Raw genomic sequence first — 17,278 nt, forward strand, 5'->3', positions numbered from 1 at the left:
TGTCTACTACCACACATTGTTTCTCAGAACCATGTATTCTAGTGTTGGATAAACAATATAAACAATATTAATATTAGGCACTAAGTCAAAGCACTTGATGGTGTCTTAAACAATTGTTCAACAAGCCATTTTATCAATCTGTAGATGAGATTGTATACAGGAAAACCTCAGAGAATATGTGGAGCATTTGAAATTGGATATGGGGTAAAGATTGGACAAAAGGAAATGAGACTGTTTCCAAATTTCAGAACAGCAAACTAGATGAGGTTCTGAGGTATTTAAAAGTGATGAGGAATGTAGAAATTTTAGAGTTGGATTTTTGCTTCTGGTGGTACTGGATAGGTAAATGTGAGAGAACAGAATTCTTAGAACACAGACTATCTACCTCAAAGCCCAAAAGACAATATAAGCCCTGCTACACACATCCTTTTATATCTGTAGATGTCAGATTGAGATAGCTATAAACTGAATTCCAGAAACTAATCTAGCAAGTTGCTGAATTGCGGATAAGTTTACAACCTCACCTGGTGAATAGATTGTGGCAGATTGTGTTTTCCAAAGACAGCCATATATATATATATATATATATATATATATATATATATATATATATATATACACACCCCTTCCCACCTGCTCTTCTTACAGTGTAACTGACACACCCACTTAGAGATGGGGTCCATTCTCACCCCTTGATTCTAGCCAGGGACCTGCGACTGCCTTGACCAGTGGAGTAAGGATAATATGACTTTCAAGGCTAGGTCATAAAAGAAATATAGCTTCTTGCTGGCTCCCTGGCTCCTGATGCTTGCCTGATGTTGTAAGGAAACCTAAATCAAATGGATAAGTCACATGTATGTGGTATAGCCAAATGCCCTTGGTAAAACCTCAGCCAACAGTCAACATCAACTGCCAGACACTCAATGATTCCAACGCTCAGTTTTGATTCCTCCACTAGACCTGCAGATACAAGGCTTCCTTTCTGCATCCTGTCTAAATCTAAATTTCTTACAGAAATTGTGAGGAATAATAAGTGATTATTGTTTTGTAGGTAAGTTCTTATGCAACAATAGAAAACTAACACATTATGTGATAACTCTTTGAGTGTTTTTGTGGGTATTTAAAATTTAAAAAAAAAATAGGAGACATTTTAAAACCATTAATATTGATCCTGGAGAAACAAAGACATAGAAAGTATTGCAATTTCTGGAATTTATTGTGAAATGGGATTTTTATGAATCTTTGCCAAACTTATCCTTAGGTTTAATTATTTAAAAAAAAATATTACTATGTCTGGAAGGACCCTTGGTGGCACAATAGCTCTGCACTTGGATGCTAACCAAAAGGTTGGCAGTTCAAACCCACCAGAGGCTCCGTGGGAGAAAAGACCTGGTAATGTTCTCCAGGGAAGCTCTGGTAGTATAGTGTCTAAGGCACTTGACTGCTAACCAGAAAGCTGGTGGTTCAAACCCACCAGCCACTCCTTAGAAGGAAGATGGGGCAATCTACTTCTGTGGTGATACTGCCTCGGAAACCCAAGGAGGGATCGCTATGAGTCAAGTCCGACTTGACGGCACATAACAATAACAACAATGTTCTCCAGTAAAGATTATAGCCAATGAAACCCTATGGGTAGTTCTACTCTGTCACATAGAGGCACTATGATGAGTCAGAATCGACTTGATGGCATACAATAACAACAACAACAACAACAATATGTCTGTTGTTTCATGTGAAAGAGATTTCCAGCCTGGTAATTACTGGCACTTCTTGGGGACCTACTTTATAAATATATGTACTCAGTGCCTGGAAATACCCCTTAGTGTGGAAGTTTCTCAATACATATGTATTTTTTAATGTTTATATAAAAAAACGCATTGCTGTCAAGTCAATTCTGACTCATAGTGACCCTCTAGGACAAAGTAGGACCAACCATAGTGTTTACAAAGCTGGCAATCCTTATGGAAGTAGATTTCCACATCTTTCTGGCGTGGAGCGGCCTGGGTGAGGACATATTTGATCTTGCCTCACATAGTCTTCCCACCTACCTTTTTACTTCAGCTACTGTTGTGGCAAACAACTGCTTTCAGGTGTCATCTGGCAGCACGCAGTCCCAGCTGCAGTTCCTCTGTTTTGCCTTTTGCCCAGGGCCTTTTTTGCAGCCAAGGTTCCTGGGTTGTGTAAATGGTTTGGCCTTGCCTGATAATCTAATGGTTGGCAATCTGAACCCACCCAGCTGCGCCATGGAAGAAAAGCCTGGTGGTGTGCTTCTGCAAAGTTTATGGCCCAGAAAACCCTGTGAGGTAGTTCTACTCTGTAACACATGGCATTACCAGGAGTTGGAGTTGACTCGATGATGATACATTTTGTTTTTTTCGTTTGGTAAGGGAGTTAAAACTCAAGGAAAACTTTTAACCATTAGGGGTGGGAACCAGTAGATAAATATTCATCTGCTCTGTGTCTTGAGTCAAATTCTATAAGGTTCCTCAGAAGGTCCTTAGTGGGGTAACATTCTGGCTTCTCAAAGCAGTGACCAGCTCAATACCACACACTTTGATGGGCTTTCCCTTTTTCTCAGTTTCTCTCTTCCCAGTCCCTTACTTTTATTTCTTGTGATTACTTTCCACAATAAACTACCCAATTACATTCTTGCCTCAGATTGCTTTTTGGGAAAGTCCAGGCTAAAACAGATTTCTATACAAAATGTCATATAGTGGAATTAGCATTGGACCAGAATCCAGGAGGCCTGAGTAGTTCTGTCATTTACCTGATTTTGTGAAAGTCACTTTATCAACTGAAAAGGAGAATATTTTAATCATCATTTTCAGATCCTCACGTACAGAAACATGGAAGGTTTCCAAAGCCATTTGTTAAGAGGGTGGGGGGAGGGGAGCGAGTCAAGAGAAATGTTTGTAGTATGATCTCATGTGCATAAAAAGAGAATGTGTGTACGTACATATATATGCTAGTATATGCATTCAAGAAGGAGCCCTGGTGGAGCAGTGGTTAAATGGTAGGCTAGTAATTGAGATGTCCACCAGCCACTCAGTGAGAGAAAGATGTGGCAGTCTACTTCTGTAGATTACAGCCTTGGAAATGCTATGAAGCAGCTCTACCCTGTCTCATAGGGTCACTATAAATTAGAATCCATTTGATGGCAACAGGTTTGCTTTGGTTAAATGCAAACAAAATGGTGAACTATCATGATTAGCTATATATCTTTGTATATGTGTTGATTTGTTTACAAGGAGAATGCAGTTTGTGTAATTAAAAAAAAAAAAAAAGTCCATCCCTCAAGCCTCTTGAATCATGCTTATGAAAGTGCAAAGCAGATGATATTCAAATCCAAACCCACTGCCATGAACTCAATTTTGGCTCATAGTGACCCTACAAGACTGAGTAGAACTGCCCCATAGGGTTTCCAAGGCTGTAAATCTTTATGGAAACAGACTGCCTCATCTGTCTTTCACAGAGTGGCTGGTGGGTTCCAACTGCCGACCTTTTGGTTAGCCGCCGAATACTTTAAGCTCAGCCCCACGGAAGCTCCTTTAGCAGACGATAAACAAACAAAGAAAACCTCACTTCCGTCGAGTTGGTTCCAATTCACAGCCACCCCTCCTTGGGTTTCGGCGAATTCTTTGCGGAGGTAGATTGCCCAGTCTTCCTTCCAAGGAGTGGTTGGTGGGTTTGAACCGCCAGGCTTCTGGTTAGCGGTCAAATGCCTTAGGCACTACGCCACCAGAATCCAAGCTGTGCTCAGGTGAGCGCGCTAGGGGGCAGCGGAGCTAGGGCAAAAGCAAGGTTAAGCGAGAAGCCGACCGCAAGACAGTTGAGTCTTTGTGGTCGCCAGGGGGCAGAAGTGTAGGGCAACCTAAACAGACAACTACCCGCTCTTCTCCAGACTCCAACACCAGGCAGGACATTTTAAAAGTCGTTAGGTTCCATCCCTCTGCCGCAGTCCAGACAGATTGGAGGGTTTTCAGAATCAAGGGGATGTCCCCCCGCCCCTAAGAAGCTCACCACTTTCTGAAAACTGTCACCCAAATCACTATAAAAAGTTAAAAATAGCTAAAAAAGAAGCTAGCCACTCTGAGCAGTCCAGAGGGCTCCTTCGCACCATATTTGCGCTCAACAATTCTTCCTTCTCCCCTCTTCCTCCCCACCCCCGCAGAGAGGGGAAATTGAGTCACTCGCCACCAGGGGAATGAACTCCGACGCCAGCCCTCCGGGCCTTCCAGATGCTATAGGAGGAGGGGGAGGGTTTACCAGGAAAATACACCAAAGGGGGTGAGGAGGGAGGCGGCTGGCTGGGCAGCAGCTGAGCCAGAAGCGTGGAGAAACGCTGCCCGGGATCAAAGGAAATATGACATTTGAAAAGAATGTGCGCGTCTGCTTTTGCTGGGGCGGGGGTGTATGCAGGGGCAGGGTCTGGGCTGGGTCTCGGGGTCTCTGCCCGGTCGGTCTAATCTCTGCTTCCCACCTTCCTCTGCTCTGCTTCAGCTCCCCCCGGGGGTCTAGTCGCCTCTTAGGTGGAGTCCAGCCGCCAGATCCCGGGTGTTCCTCGCCTTCCCTCCCCGCGTGTGTCTTTCCTTTATTTCCGAGATGAAGTGGAAGGGAAATGTAACCTGAGGAGACAAACCAAAAAAAAAAAAAAAAAAAAAAAAAAAAGCTTGCAGTCTCCCGGCTCGGCCTCGGAACATTTTTCTCTCCCCGCCTGCCTGGACTCTCCTCCCGCCCCTCCTGCGTCGCGGCCCTGGGCTCGGAGCCGGGGCAGCTCCGCACGTCACTGGGGTCCCCGGGGGCTTTGGGGGGGTCCCCTGGGCGGGCCTGAGAGGACGAGAGGCGAGGGAGGGGAGTCGCCTCGGCTGCAGCCGCCCTCCTCTGTTCCCCCTGCCCCAAAGAGCCTGTTTCTCATTAGAAGTAACGGGCGCGGTCCCCGCCCGGCTCCCGAGAGTTTGTAAACGTCTGACCCGTGAGCTGTCGCTTCCTTAACCCTTTAGGCACCGGACTTGGGCGGGGCTGGGGATGAGACCAGGGAACTGGAGAGATTTAGAGATTGGAGATCAACCCCGAGTCCGAGTCACCCATCCTTAACTTCCTCTCCTACAACTGGAGCCCCTCTGTACCTGCCCTTCCTGAATATTCCAGGCCGAATCTTCCTTCCTCCCCCGCCCAGGTGACAGGTGTCCAGCTTTGGGGCCCACCAGGTCGCAGGGCTACGGGCCCCTAGTAAACCTGGCCGGGATTTCTAGGAGAGCTGGAGCGGGATGCCAACGAATCAGGGGTTCTTTCCAAACTACTTTGATAGAGAGGTGGGAGCCGACTACCCACGGAGGCTAATTAATGGCCCCTTCGTCGTACAGAGTCACGGAAGAGTCGGAATCGATCCGACGGCGTTGGTTTTTTTGGGCGGGGGGGGGGGCGGGCAGGGGCGAGGACTGGGACAAGTGCAGAGGCAAAGCCCGGCCTGGATTATTGCTCATTACGGGCCATGAGCCTTTGAATTGTTCCCCAACTGTCCTCAACTCGAACTGCTAGGCCGGCCAAATGTCCTTCACTTTTGGGGGAGAAGAGTTGGCGGATGGAGGGGCTGATTCAGCCGGGCAAGGGATCACAGTAGGCCCAGGCAGGGCAGCCTCAGGTCAGGGACTTCAAAGGAATGACCTTTTCCTCTTCAGAGCAGCTCGTTGCCATGCTGCACCTCGGAGCCAGCCCGCCTCAGTGTTGGAGGAAGGAGAGGGGAAGGGGTCCTGTCTTCTTAGTTGCTGGCTGCACAGGCCTTTGGAGTTTATGGAGGGGTCCTCCGTGGTTCCTCTACTTTAGAGAACCACGATGTGGCCCCTTTAAGGAGCTCGGACCCAGAGCTCTGAACAGCGAGACTAAGGGGAAGGGGGGGTGGTGGCTGGGCTCCTAACGGGAAAAGATTGTCACAGACGCGGGCCAATAGACAACATTAGGGTCCTACCACGCTAGAGGGACCGTTTTCCAATTCAGTTTTCTTTTTCTTTTTTTTTTTTAAGGGAGGGAAAGGGGAGAGTACAGAGGGAGGGAGAGTGGGGGAGGACGAGGGGCGCGTGGTTTTCCCATCTCATCCTAGGAGGAGGAGCTGGAGCATCCCCAGCAGCCAATCAGGGACAGGCTGGGGGGGCGCTTTGAAGAAGTTTAGGGGAAAAAAGTTTGGAAAAGTTTTTATAATAACGAGGGGGCGTCCAGAGGGAGGCGGCAGCAGCGGAGGAGGGGGCGTCTCAGAGAAGGGGAGGGAGGGAGCCTCGGGTGAAGACACAGAGGCCTCCTGAGCTCCCCCCTCCCATCCAGACCCGGACCTGGGGGCTCTGGCCGAATCCATGGGGGCGGCAAGCTGCGAGGATGAGGAGCTGGAGTTTAAGCTGGTGTTCGGGGAGGAAAAGGAGGCCCCCCCGCTGGGCGCGGGGGGGTCGGGGGAAGGTTAGTGCGCATTGGGAAGGGGTATTGGGGTCAGTGACAAAAGAGTTCGGAGAATTTAGGGCACCCAGTCTGGGGAGGATGAGGGGGTCAGAGGTTGATGGGAGTCTGGGGACTCGGAGGTCTGCGGAGATGAGACTTGGGGCCCCGGCACCACTTTCTCCTTTTTAGGTGGTGATTGGGGTGGGGGTGGGGGTGCCGCTGGTTGCGCGCCGCCTCCAGGCTGGGCCGACTGTCAGTGAGATGGGGGCGGGGGGACACGGGGTCCCGGAGAGCCCCAGGGCCTCCGCGATAAAGGGAGGTTGGGCTCTGGAGCTAGCAGCCTGCAGACAGAGCCCGGGGCAGGTAGACTGGACGCCAGGGGCTGGAGGCGCGCTCCAGACCCGCCAGGCCGCCCTTCCCCCTCCCCAGTCTGGTCGCAATGAGAGGCAGATGGCGGGGACCGAGTCGGGGGCGGCGGCTGCAGCTTGCACGGAATCGGGCTGCCCGCGGCTCCCCCAGTTGGGCCCGGCACGCAGCACCACCTCCGCTGCACCCCCGCCCCAGGATTGGGGGGAGCGAGGGAGGAGTCACCTCACCCTCGTCACCACAGCCCTGGAGCCCCCCTTCCCTGGCCACGGTTGCGATGGCAACTGGAGCTATTGCCAGCGCCGTTTGGGGGTTTGGGAACCGCTGCTAATTGGGTTCATGTGTGAGTTGCCCCCAGCCCAGCCCAGCCTCTCCCTAAACACGCCTCCAGGCTCAGCTCCAGCCCCAGTCGACAAGCCTTCCTCACCTTAAGACCCGCCCCCTCTGGTACCCCAGGGCGGGGTGGGGGTGGAGGTGGAGAGGAGGCCTCGGAACGTGAGTTTCTCTGAGTGGGACGAGGCCTGATGGACTGAGTCTACAGACTCAGGTTCAACCGGAGATTCAACTTTGCTTTTGTCTTTGTGAGTTTGAAGGGCCCCTCAGAAACCCCTTCTTGCTGAGGAGGGGGGAACATAGAAGAACTTGGGAGTCTGTCCACTCGATGAACCTCAACATCTCAAGCGCTCCTCTGTCTCCCCATCTCCTGTGATATTTCTTCCTCTGCCTCCCCCCTACTCCCTATCCTTCCCACTTTCACAGAACTGGACTCAGAGGACGCCCCACCATGCTGCCGGCTGGCCCTGGGGGAGCCCCCTCCCTACGGCGCTGCCCCCATTGGCATTCCCCGGCCTCCGCCCCCTCGGCCTGGCATGCACTCGCCTCCGCCGCGCCCAGCTCCCTCACCTGGGACCTGGGAAAGCCAGCCTGCCCGGTCGGTGAGGCTGGGGGGACCCGGCGGAGGGCCTGGGGGTGCTGGGGGCGGCCGGGTTCTCGAATGTCCCAGCATCCGCATCACTTCGATCTCTCCCACGCCCGACCCGCCTGCCCCGCTCGAGGACAACCCCGATGCCTGGGGGGACGGCTCTCCCAGAGACTACCCACCTCCAGAAGGCTTTGGGGGCTACCGAGAGGCAGGGGGCCAGGGCGGCGGGCCCTTCTTCAGCCCGAGCCCGGGCAGCAGCAGCCTGTCCTCGTGGAGCTTCTTCTCTGACGCCTCGGACGAGGCAGCCCTGTATGCAGCCTGCGACGAGGTGGAGTCGGAGCTAAATGAGGCAGCCTCACGCTTCGGCCTGGGCTCCCCGCTGCCCTCGCCTCGGGCCTCGCCTAGGCCATGGACCCCTGAGGATCCCTGGAACCTGTACGGTCCGAGCCCCGGAGGAGGCCGGGGGCCGGAGGATAGCTGGCTACTCCTTAGCGCTCCTGGGCCCACGCCCGCCTCGCCCAGGCCCGCTTCTCCGTGTGGCAAGAGGCGCTATTCCAGCTCGGGAACCCCATCTTCTGCCTCCCCAGCTTTGTCCCGCCGTGGCAGCCTGGGGGAGGAGGGACCTGAGCCACCTCCACCGCCCCCATTGCCTCTGGCCCGGGACCCTGGCTCTCCGGGCCCCTTTGACTATGGGGGGGCCCCACCGGCTGAGAGCATCCCCCAGAAGACCAGACGGACTTCCAGCGAGCAGACAGTGGTCTTGCCTCGGTCTGAGGAGCCTTCTCCCTGCAACGGGAAGCTGCCCTCAGGAGCAGAGGAGGCCGTGGCTCCTCCAGGGGGCTCTCGGAAGGAGGTGGCGGGCATGGACTACCTGGCGGTGCCCTCCCCACTCGCTTGGTCCAAGGCCCGGATTGGGGGTCACAGTCCTATCTTCAGGTGAGAGTCCATCTGGGACTTCAGTCATTGCATTAGGAGAGCAGGAGGGTCAAGGGATGGGTTTGAAGGAAGGTCCTAGTTGTGTGCCCACCACTTTTCAAAAAAGAATTTGCAACCTGCAAGGCTACCTGCTCTATTTCAGGGACATTTAGAAAAACTTGCAGTCTCTTGGTGGACTAATTAGGAAAAAGGTCCCACATTCTAGGAGGACAAATTAGGTAAAGGCACTGTTCCTCCAGGGGACCCCAGCTCTGAGCCCAGGTGCCAGGCTGGGAACGCAGCTAGGGAGTAGCATGGGCTGGATTTAAACCTTCCACTCTGGCCTTTCAGGCAAGTGTGAGTCTCGCATTCTCTCTGTTGCAGGAAGTCCTCCTTCTCTACACCCCAGTTTCTAGGATCTGACCTAGCCGTGCTTTAAGAGTACAACTGCTAAGTTGAATAAAGTAGTATATATTTGTGAGCATAATAATTTATATTGAAACAGGCAATTCTTGCAGTTCTACCTCTTCTACCCACAATGAACTCCATTCATTTCTATAATCCTAAATCTTGAGATGTCAAGCTGAGCTAGCTTCATCCAGAAGTTTTTTGGGGAAAGAGACCTTCACATCAACTTCTCTGGGTTTCACCTAAGGCAGAGTTCTCAATCTCTGTCCTACTGATATACTCAGCAGAATAATTCTTTATTGTGGGTCCTGTCCTGGGCACTATAGTATGTTTAGTGGCATCCCTATCCTCTATCCACTAGATGCTGGAAGCACTCCTTTTCCCAGTGTGACTATCAAAAATGTCTCCAGACATTGTCAAGTACCACTTGGGAGCAGAGGGAGCAAAATCACCTGTTGAGATCTACTGTCCTAGGGTACCTGGGAGTTCAGTACAGGAAATGTTGCCTTTATCTGTAATCCCCTAGCTCCCTGGAACTCTCTCAGGCCCCAACTAGTGGAAAGGGTGCTGGCCTGGGAGCAGAACAGCCTCAGGTCAAATGCTGTGTCACTCACTGGCCTGCTTGGTCCCCACCATTCTACTCTCTGGATCTCAGTTCCTTTCTTTGTAAAACAAAGGCGTTAATCTCTGAGGTCTTTTCTAGACTGAAGTGGTGCTTCTTTACCTTCTTCTTCCCATCCAAGTCTGAGGGGTTAGGATAGGATTGGGGTATTCAGGTGAACCCCATCTCCAAATTCTATGCTCAGAGCTGGGACTAAGGGAGCTTCCAGCCTGTTGTCTTCTCCACATTTTGGGGAGGGGTGTGTGTCTGTCTCCTCACTCCTCTAGCTTCTGGGCTGTTGGACTTCTTATTGTACTGTGACTCCCTTTTCCTTTCACACTCACACCCACACCCTTCTTCCCTCACATACAGGGATCTGAGACCAAGGGCTGCCTTGAAGAGTCTGAGGCTGCAGATGACCAGTGCTCTTCTCTCCTCCATAGGACCTCTGCCCTACCCCCCCTGGACTGGCCTCTGCCCAGTCAGTATGAGCAGCTGGAACTGAGGATTGAGGTGCAGCCAAGAGCCCACCACCGGGCCCATTACGAGACAGAGGGTAGCCGAGGAGCTGTCAAAGCTGCCCCTGGCGGCCACCCTGTGGTCAAGGTAAGGACCTGAAGGCAGGCCTGATGTCCTTTTTCCTCTCTGTCTCAGATTCCTGCAGCCAGGCTCCAGCTCTGCAGACCCGTGGCACTGCCCTTTCCCACACTCTCTCTTTGCTCTGACCCTGCAAGCAGCCTGGGGGAGGGGCTGGAGTTAAGGGAGGAGGGATGCACTTCAAGGACCCGGATATACTTTCTACTACTCTTTCTTTCCACTCCAACTCAACTCATCCCATGGGACACCAGCCTCAAGTCTACTTTGGAAAATGGTGGCCTGCCAGATGTGGGAGGAGAGGTTAGGCTAAGGCCAGAGGTCACTGGGAATTAGGTTGTCTCTAAGTTGAACTGGACCAGTCGCTCTTGGAAGCTCTTCTCCCTTCCTCCAGCCTAGTTTTGGCCTTAATCCAAGAATAACACTGTGAGCTCCAGGCCACATTTTCTCTACAACTGATGCCCAGTTTCCCCAGGGAATCCCTTCCAGGACATCCTTTATCTTTCACCATCCCTATCCCCTGGTGGACTCAAAATCCAGGAATGGATGATGGATAAATGAGTGGGGATTTTTATTGGGTGGCCTCTGTCTCCCTCTGCTAGCTCCTAGGCTACAGTGAGAAGCCACTAACCCTACAGATGTTCATTGGAACTGCAGATGAAAGGAACCTGCGGCCTCATGCCTTCTATCAGGTGCACCGAATCACAGGCAAGATGGTAGCCACAGCCAGCTATGAGGCTGTAGTCAGTGGTACCAAGGTGTTGGAAATGACCCTGCTCCCTGAGAACAACATGGCGGCCAAGTAAGTTCCCATTCAACTTCCCTTCAGTTAATAGGCTTCAGGACAAGCTTTTTCCAGTGGACCTAAGCTAGGTCCATTTCCTCTTGCTAGAAATATGGGACATCATCCCTAGAGCTGGTTTCAGACTTTCTCACTCTCAAGGAGAGGGGTTTTTGAGGGTGGGGGATACCCTGTAGAGGCCATTCCTATGTTAGAAGATAGCTGCCATAGCTCTCTTGGAAGATTGTTCAGGCCTTTGGATAGAGGGTGGGGACTTCCCTCTTTAAGTTGTATCACCACTCTGGCTTTAGCTAGGAGGGCTTGCCACCCATTTTTTGCCTTCAGCATTGACTGTGCTGGAATCCTGAAGCTTCGGAATTCAGACATTGAGCTGCGAAAGGGTGAGACAGACATCGGGCGCAAGAACACTCGTGTGCGGCTTGTGTTCCGGGTCCATGTACCCCAGGGCAGTGGGAAGGTTGTCTCAGTACAAGCGGCATCAGTGCCCATCGAGTGCTGTGAGTACAGCCCCTGGGCCATATGTCTTTTGTGACTCTCTGGTCTGTCTGCATATGGAGGTGAGGGTGGAAAATCCTAGTTTGGCCCCTGCCACAGACTCTCTATCCCTGAGCTGGCCAAGTGTAGACCCTGTATCCCCTCTGCCCCTGGGGTGGCTGCGCACTTGTCTGGGTAATCCCCTGGCCTACCCTGATCACTTTCTCTGTTGTAGGCATTGCCCCTTCTATGGTCTGTGTGACCTCGGGGATACTTTTGGTTTACCTTTTGGTCTGCCTCTGAGGAGGGCTTTCCCAGGAGCCCTTGGATGCCCCCAGGGCTCTCTGGTAGTTATTCCAAGGATGGGGAGCAGGGAGGTGCAGATGAGTCTTTCCCCTCAATAGCCTGCCCACCTAGTCCTCTTCCGTGCACTGCTCTTCAGCCCAGCGCTCGGCCCAGGAGCTGCCCCAGGTGGAGGCCTATAGCCCCAGTGCCTGCTCCATGAGAGGAGGCGAGGAACTAGTGCTGACTGGCTCCAACTTCCTGCCAGACTCCAAGGTGGTGTTCATTGAGAGAGGCCCTGGTGAGTGCTCTCTGGGGAGGGGAGGGGTGTCAGGAAGAGCTTGCGAGATCCCTGCCACTGTCACTTATCTAGCTAGTTGATCCTCAGTTTCCTTGTCTGAAAAATAGGAAAGATAGACTGCTATTACACTGTTTTCTTCCCTTGAGGCGCATATGTGTATGACAGACATCTAAAACACTGAGAATACTGAACAAATACAAGAAATACACATTCCATTTATTAAAGAGGAGTCAACTTTGAGATAATTTTCCCCCATGTGGAAGCCCTTACAACCCACCCTAAGCCCCCTCCACATCTGAGCTATGGGCTTCGTAGCTCAGAGTTCATGCCCAGCTATGATTGATTACAAGAGCCTGTGAGGTACCCAGGATAGGGTTGCAGGGATAGAGAAGATTGAGGCCTCCATGTGCACCCATCTGAAGCCTTTGCTCTAGCCTAATCCTGCCTACCAAGGGCCATAGCTCTTGTACCCAAGTTTAGCTTCCTGGAACTATGTCAGAGCAGATTTAGAGGCTCTGCATCATGAGACTTGAGGATCTCTGGCTTCCTTCAAGTTAAGATCCTCACCTATCTTTGATCTTCTCCCCAGCACTATCATGGATGTGTGGATTTGGGTGGGAGAGTATGAGAGTTGCTTTTGCCACTTATAACATCTGGCCCTGAGCTGGCCCTTGGTCTCAGTTTGCTGTTCTGTGTGGCCCCTTACATGATTTCTGTGGGATCATGGGGACAACTTAAAACCTTACCTCTTTCATTCAGTTGAGTAAATGTTCAGTGAGCCCCTGCCAAGCATTCTAGGGACCTTCTGAATCTGGCTGTGGCTCCAGTAGGAGGGAAAATGGCAGGGTACTAGGGCAGGGGTCAGGGGCTCTGGAATTGGGCTGGAGCTCTTTGTTCCACCTACACAGATGGAAAGCTACAATGGGAGGAGGAGGCCACGGTGAACCGGTTGCAGAGCAATGAGGTACTAGTGTCACTAGGGTGCCCATGCTGGGGGATGTCCTGTGGGGGGGAGGTCAGGAAATTCTGAACTGGATACTCTTGCCCATGGGCAAGGACTCCAGAAGCTACATATTCTTTTCTGAGGGAGGCAGCCTCGCCATTCTGGAAGCAGGTTCCTCTCTGGGGAATGAACTTTGACTCTTGGCAAATGGAAAAAGCCAGGAAGTGGAATTAATGTTCTTGGAAGGGCTGGGCTAATCCTAGACACCTGAGGGCTCCCTGCTGTTTCCTCTGCTCTTCTCCAGGTGACGCTGACCCTGACTGTCCCTGAGTACAGCAACAAGCGGGTGTCCCGGCCAGTCCAGGTCTACTTTTATGTTTCCAATGGGCGAAGGAAACGCAGCCCTACCCAGAGTTTCAAGTTCCTTCCTGGTGCGTTCTAGGATAGCCCATGGTGGGGGTATAGGGATATGAGAACTAAGGCAGGGGCAGAGGGAAGCAGTAATCCCATTGTGGGGACTAAGGGCTAGATGAAATCTGGGTATGGAAAAGTTGAGTGGTTGGAAGGTATACAGTGAGGACATAGCCAGACCTCACCATCATGTCCTTCTGCTTCCCCATCTACTCAGTGATCTTCAAGGAGGAGCCCCTTCCAGACTCATCTCTCCGGGGCTTCCCTTCAGCACCAGGCCCCCCCTTTGGCACTGACATGGACTTCTCACCACCCAGGCACCCCTATCCTTCCTATCCCCATGAAGACTGTGCTTATGAAACTCCTTACCTGTCAGAAGGCTTCAGTTATGGCACACCCCCTATGTACCCCCAGACAGGGCCCCCACCATCCTATAGACCTGGCCTACGGATGTTCCCTGACACTGGGGGTACCACAGGTTGTGCTCGACCACCTCCAGTTTCTTTCCTTCCCCGCCCTTTCCCTAGTGACCCCTATGGAGGACGGGGCTCCCCTTTTTCCCTGGGGCTGCCATTCCCTCCTCCATCCCCCTTTAGACCCCCTCTACCTTCGTCCCCACCTCTTGAAGGTCCTTTCTCTCCTCAAAGTGGTGTTCATCCCCCATCTGCTGAAGGATACAATGAAGTAGAGCCAAACTATGGCCCTGGGGAGGGGGCTCCGGAGCAGGAGAAATCCAGGAGTGGCTACAGCAGTGGCTTCCGAGACAGTGTCCCTATCCAGGGTATCACACTGGAGGAAGGTGGGTGTGGGACTGGGGGCTATGAGTTGAGTGTGTGAGAGATTGCTCTGCATGTTTGCTGAGGGGCCTCTTCTGGGTGGGCTGGAGCTTGACTTCCCAGAGATTGGGCATTCTTGCATTTTCAGGTCCAATTGGAGGATCCAAGGAGTCAAGTTCTCAGTGCTCGCAGCCACCTGAATCAGTTAACTTAATTCTGAAGGGTACATGGAATACCTGCCCTGACGCTTCTCCTGCCTCTGCCCAAATTGCAAAATCTTAGGGCCACCAGTACTTTCAAGATCATTCAATCCAGCTCTCTCAATTTGCAACTTCAGGAATGGCATTTCAGAGAGGCTCAGGGGCTTGCTGAGGTCTCAGTCAAGAATGTTTTCCCTTTCCTCAGCTCTCCCCCAAACCCAGGGACTGTGGTCAGGACTGGTGACTAGAAGCTTTCTTATTTTGCCTCTCCTTCCCACCTCTGCACTGACACTGCAGGCCAGGCCAGCAGGAAAGGAGGTGGGGTCAGTTTCTGGGAGCCCACTTAGATGGAGCTGGGCAAGATCTGATTGGGAGCAGGTGTCAAGCAAGACCTGTTGAAGCAACATGAGGCCTAGTGGAAGAGAAGGCAGGAGAAGAGAAGCCTAGAGGCACCCTAGGTTAGGGCCTGCCTACAATGGATGGAAAGGTCTGAAAAATGAGAGAACTAGCCCAGTCTTTCAATTGCCCCTCCTTTGCAGTGAGTGAGATCATTGGCCGAGACCTGAGTGGCTTCCCTGCACCTCCTGGAGAAGAGCCTCCTGCCTGAACCATCGCCTGGCAACCCCAGCCCTCTAGCTCCAGCCTGCTCACTTCCCCTTTTTTCTGGGGTGGTGGTTCCAGAACCTTGGAGTCAACTACGGTTTCTCTTTCCCCAGCTTTTGCCACCCTCCCCACAACTATTCTTCCCCTGTCTCAGCCAAGGTGTGTGGCCCCTGGGCCTGGTGCTGCCTTGGAGGGCTGGGGGAGGGAAAGTGTGGAGAACTAGGATGGGGGAAGAGATTGAGACTGGGCACACAAGCACACAAATGCAGGACTGCGTGCAGTGAATGCTGTGTCTAGATTGTGTACAGGCCATGATGCTGGGAGAATAATAAACTGTTCACTGATTAGTGCCTCAGGCTCCAGAGCTCTTTGGAGAGAGGGGTGGGGCAGGTTAGTCTAGCTCTGGCCCATGGAGGCTGAGAGGTTGGAAAGAGATGGGGTATGGTTTGGAACATTGCATCCCAAAGAGTTTCTTGGTGCAGGGAGGCTGGGGAGAGTGTGAAGGACCTCTGAGGCTTCCTGACTAAGGCTGAGGGGACTGATGTTCTCTAAAAGGTCCTGGGATCCAGGGCTTGAGTAAGGCCTCTACCCTCTCCTTCCTTTAGATTCCTTTAGGAGCTTTGGGATAGAATCTACTTTTTCAAGTTCCTTTATCTCCCCACCACCCAGACGTTTCTGATTCATAGCTAAGGCCAAGTAACACTGGTCTTGTCACTCTCTCATTTATACAGAAGGAAATTTTGAGGCTGAGAGTGAGGACAGGTCCAGAATCACACAGCTAATCAACAGCAGGGTGAGCACCAAACTCCTGGGCTTCCGCCCTCAGCCCACCCTCAGACACACTGGCCCAGAAGGCTTGGGCTCCTGGGGCTCATTTCCCTGGAGTGTTTGTATGAGTGGGGTGGGAGGACACTGATAGGGATCCATCTACACTCTTGCTTCTCCCACCCTTGGGGACTGTGAAAGCAGATCTGTGCTTTAGTAGTATACTCCAAGAAGCCAACCAGGCTCCTCCACAGCTCAACTGCCACCTGTGCTGAGACTCAGGTCATTCTAAGAGTTCCTGGCTGATCCTGCAGACATGCCCACACTGGCCTCCTAAGTAGCTGGTGCATCTGTTGCTACTGACAGGCTTGGTTTGGAAACCTAGCTTGCCCTCCATCTTGACAGCCTATTGTGTCAAGTCCCAGTACACTGGGGAAAGTCAGACATCACCTGTCCTTCTCATTGGGAGCCTGGCACACAGTAGGCACTGAGAACCACTAGCCTGAAGTGGGACTGGCCCATAAGATATTCATGGAATTAGTACTTGGGAAACTTGGCTCACTTCAAAGCTAGGGGGGTTTCTCTCTGCCCAGTGACTCCAGACAGGTCTGGCAATCACCTGCAAATTCAGAGGTGGGTGTGAGCAAAACTAGATTGGAAGACAAAAGGACCAGGGTGACCCCCTTGGTAAGCTGCTCCTTTCCAATTATTTTTCTGAACACAAACTGCTGTGGACCAAATTGACATCAAGGGATCAGCTCCCTGGGCCTTGGCTGCTTTGCAAAGATACTCTTTTCTCCTCCCCATTAGAACTATTATTCTGTAATCTCCAGGTAAGAAAGGACTCTGGGGCTCATCTGTCACTCTCAGCATTCTTAGGCTTTCCTTCCAAGATCCCTGATAAGGGATGGGTCAGCCTCTGCATGAATATAGAACTATAGTGATGAGGATTCACTGCTTCTGAAGGCAGACTGTTTTTTATACTCTGCTAGAGAATGCTTGCCATTCATTATTGTCAGACATTTATTGAGCAGCTACTAAGTGCCAGCCAATGAGCCCTAGAGGATCTCTTAGATCACGGGGCAACAGATAAGTAAACAGTTCATTGCTATTCAACAATTCAACTCAGTAAGTATTTATTGTACAAATAGTGTGCCAGGCCTTTGGGAGCAGTGGACAATTTTAATACAGGGTGTAAAGGGAGGGGTTGTTGTTGTTGTTGTTAAGTGCCATCAAGTCGTTTCCGACTCATAGCGACCCCATGCACAGCAGAACGAAACACTGCCCGATCCTGCACCAGCCCCACAATCCCTGCTATACTTGATTGAGCCCATCATCACAGCCACCGTGTCAATCCATCTCGTTGAAGGCCTCCCCCTCTTTCATCGACCCTCCACCCTACCAAACATGACATCCTTCTCCAGGGAATGGTCCCTTCTTACAACAGGACCAAAATAGGTGAGATGAAGTCTGGCCATTCTTGCTTCCAAGG

At 51.9% G+C, this 17,278-nt stretch overlaps 1 protein-coding gene across 1 annotated transcript; it reads left to right on the forward strand.

The window, feature by feature from the left end:
- The first annotated feature begins 5,580 nt into the window (after nucleotides 1-5,580).
- NFATC4 (nuclear factor of activated T cells 4) lies at nucleotides 5,581-15,025 on the forward strand. The gene is made up of 11 exons (XM_007949239.1): nucleotides 5,581-5,641; nucleotides 6,316-6,444; nucleotides 7,549-8,647; nucleotides 10,079-10,241; nucleotides 10,832-11,031; nucleotides 11,356-11,528; nucleotides 11,948-12,088; nucleotides 12,997-13,052; nucleotides 13,336-13,462; nucleotides 13,660-14,241; nucleotides 14,958-15,025. The coding sequence occupies exons 2-11, from the start codon at nucleotides 6,345-6,347 to the stop codon at nucleotides 15,023-15,025; spliced, it is 2,709 nt and encodes a 902-aa protein (XP_007947430.1). The 5' UTR covers nucleotides 5,581-5,641; nucleotides 6,316-6,344.
- The last annotated feature ends 2,253 nt before the right edge of the window (nucleotides 15,026-17,278 follow it).

Source organism: Orycteropus afer, unplaced genomic scaffold (assembly GCF_000298275.1).
Source record: "Orycteropus afer afer isolate SDZICR_OR568_19922 unplaced genomic scaffold, OryAfe1.0 scaffold00243, whole genome shotgun sequence".
Classification (NCBI taxonomy): Eukaryota; Metazoa; Chordata; class Mammalia; order Tubulidentata; family Orycteropodidae; genus Orycteropus; species Orycteropus afer.

Coding starts and splice junctions, on each gene's coding strand:
- NFATC4 (XM_007949239.1), top strand. CDS start 6,345: ATGGGGGCGGCAAGCTGCGAGGATGAGGAGCTGGAGTTTAAGCTGGTG. Junction 6,445..7,548: donor CGCGGGGGGGTCGGGGGAAG/GTTAGTGCGCAT, acceptor CCACTTTCACAG/AACTGGACTCAGAGGACGCC. Junction 11,032..11,355: donor GAGAACAACATGGCGGCCAA/GTAAGTTCCCAT, acceptor TTTTGCCTTCAG/CATTGACTGTGCTGGAATCC.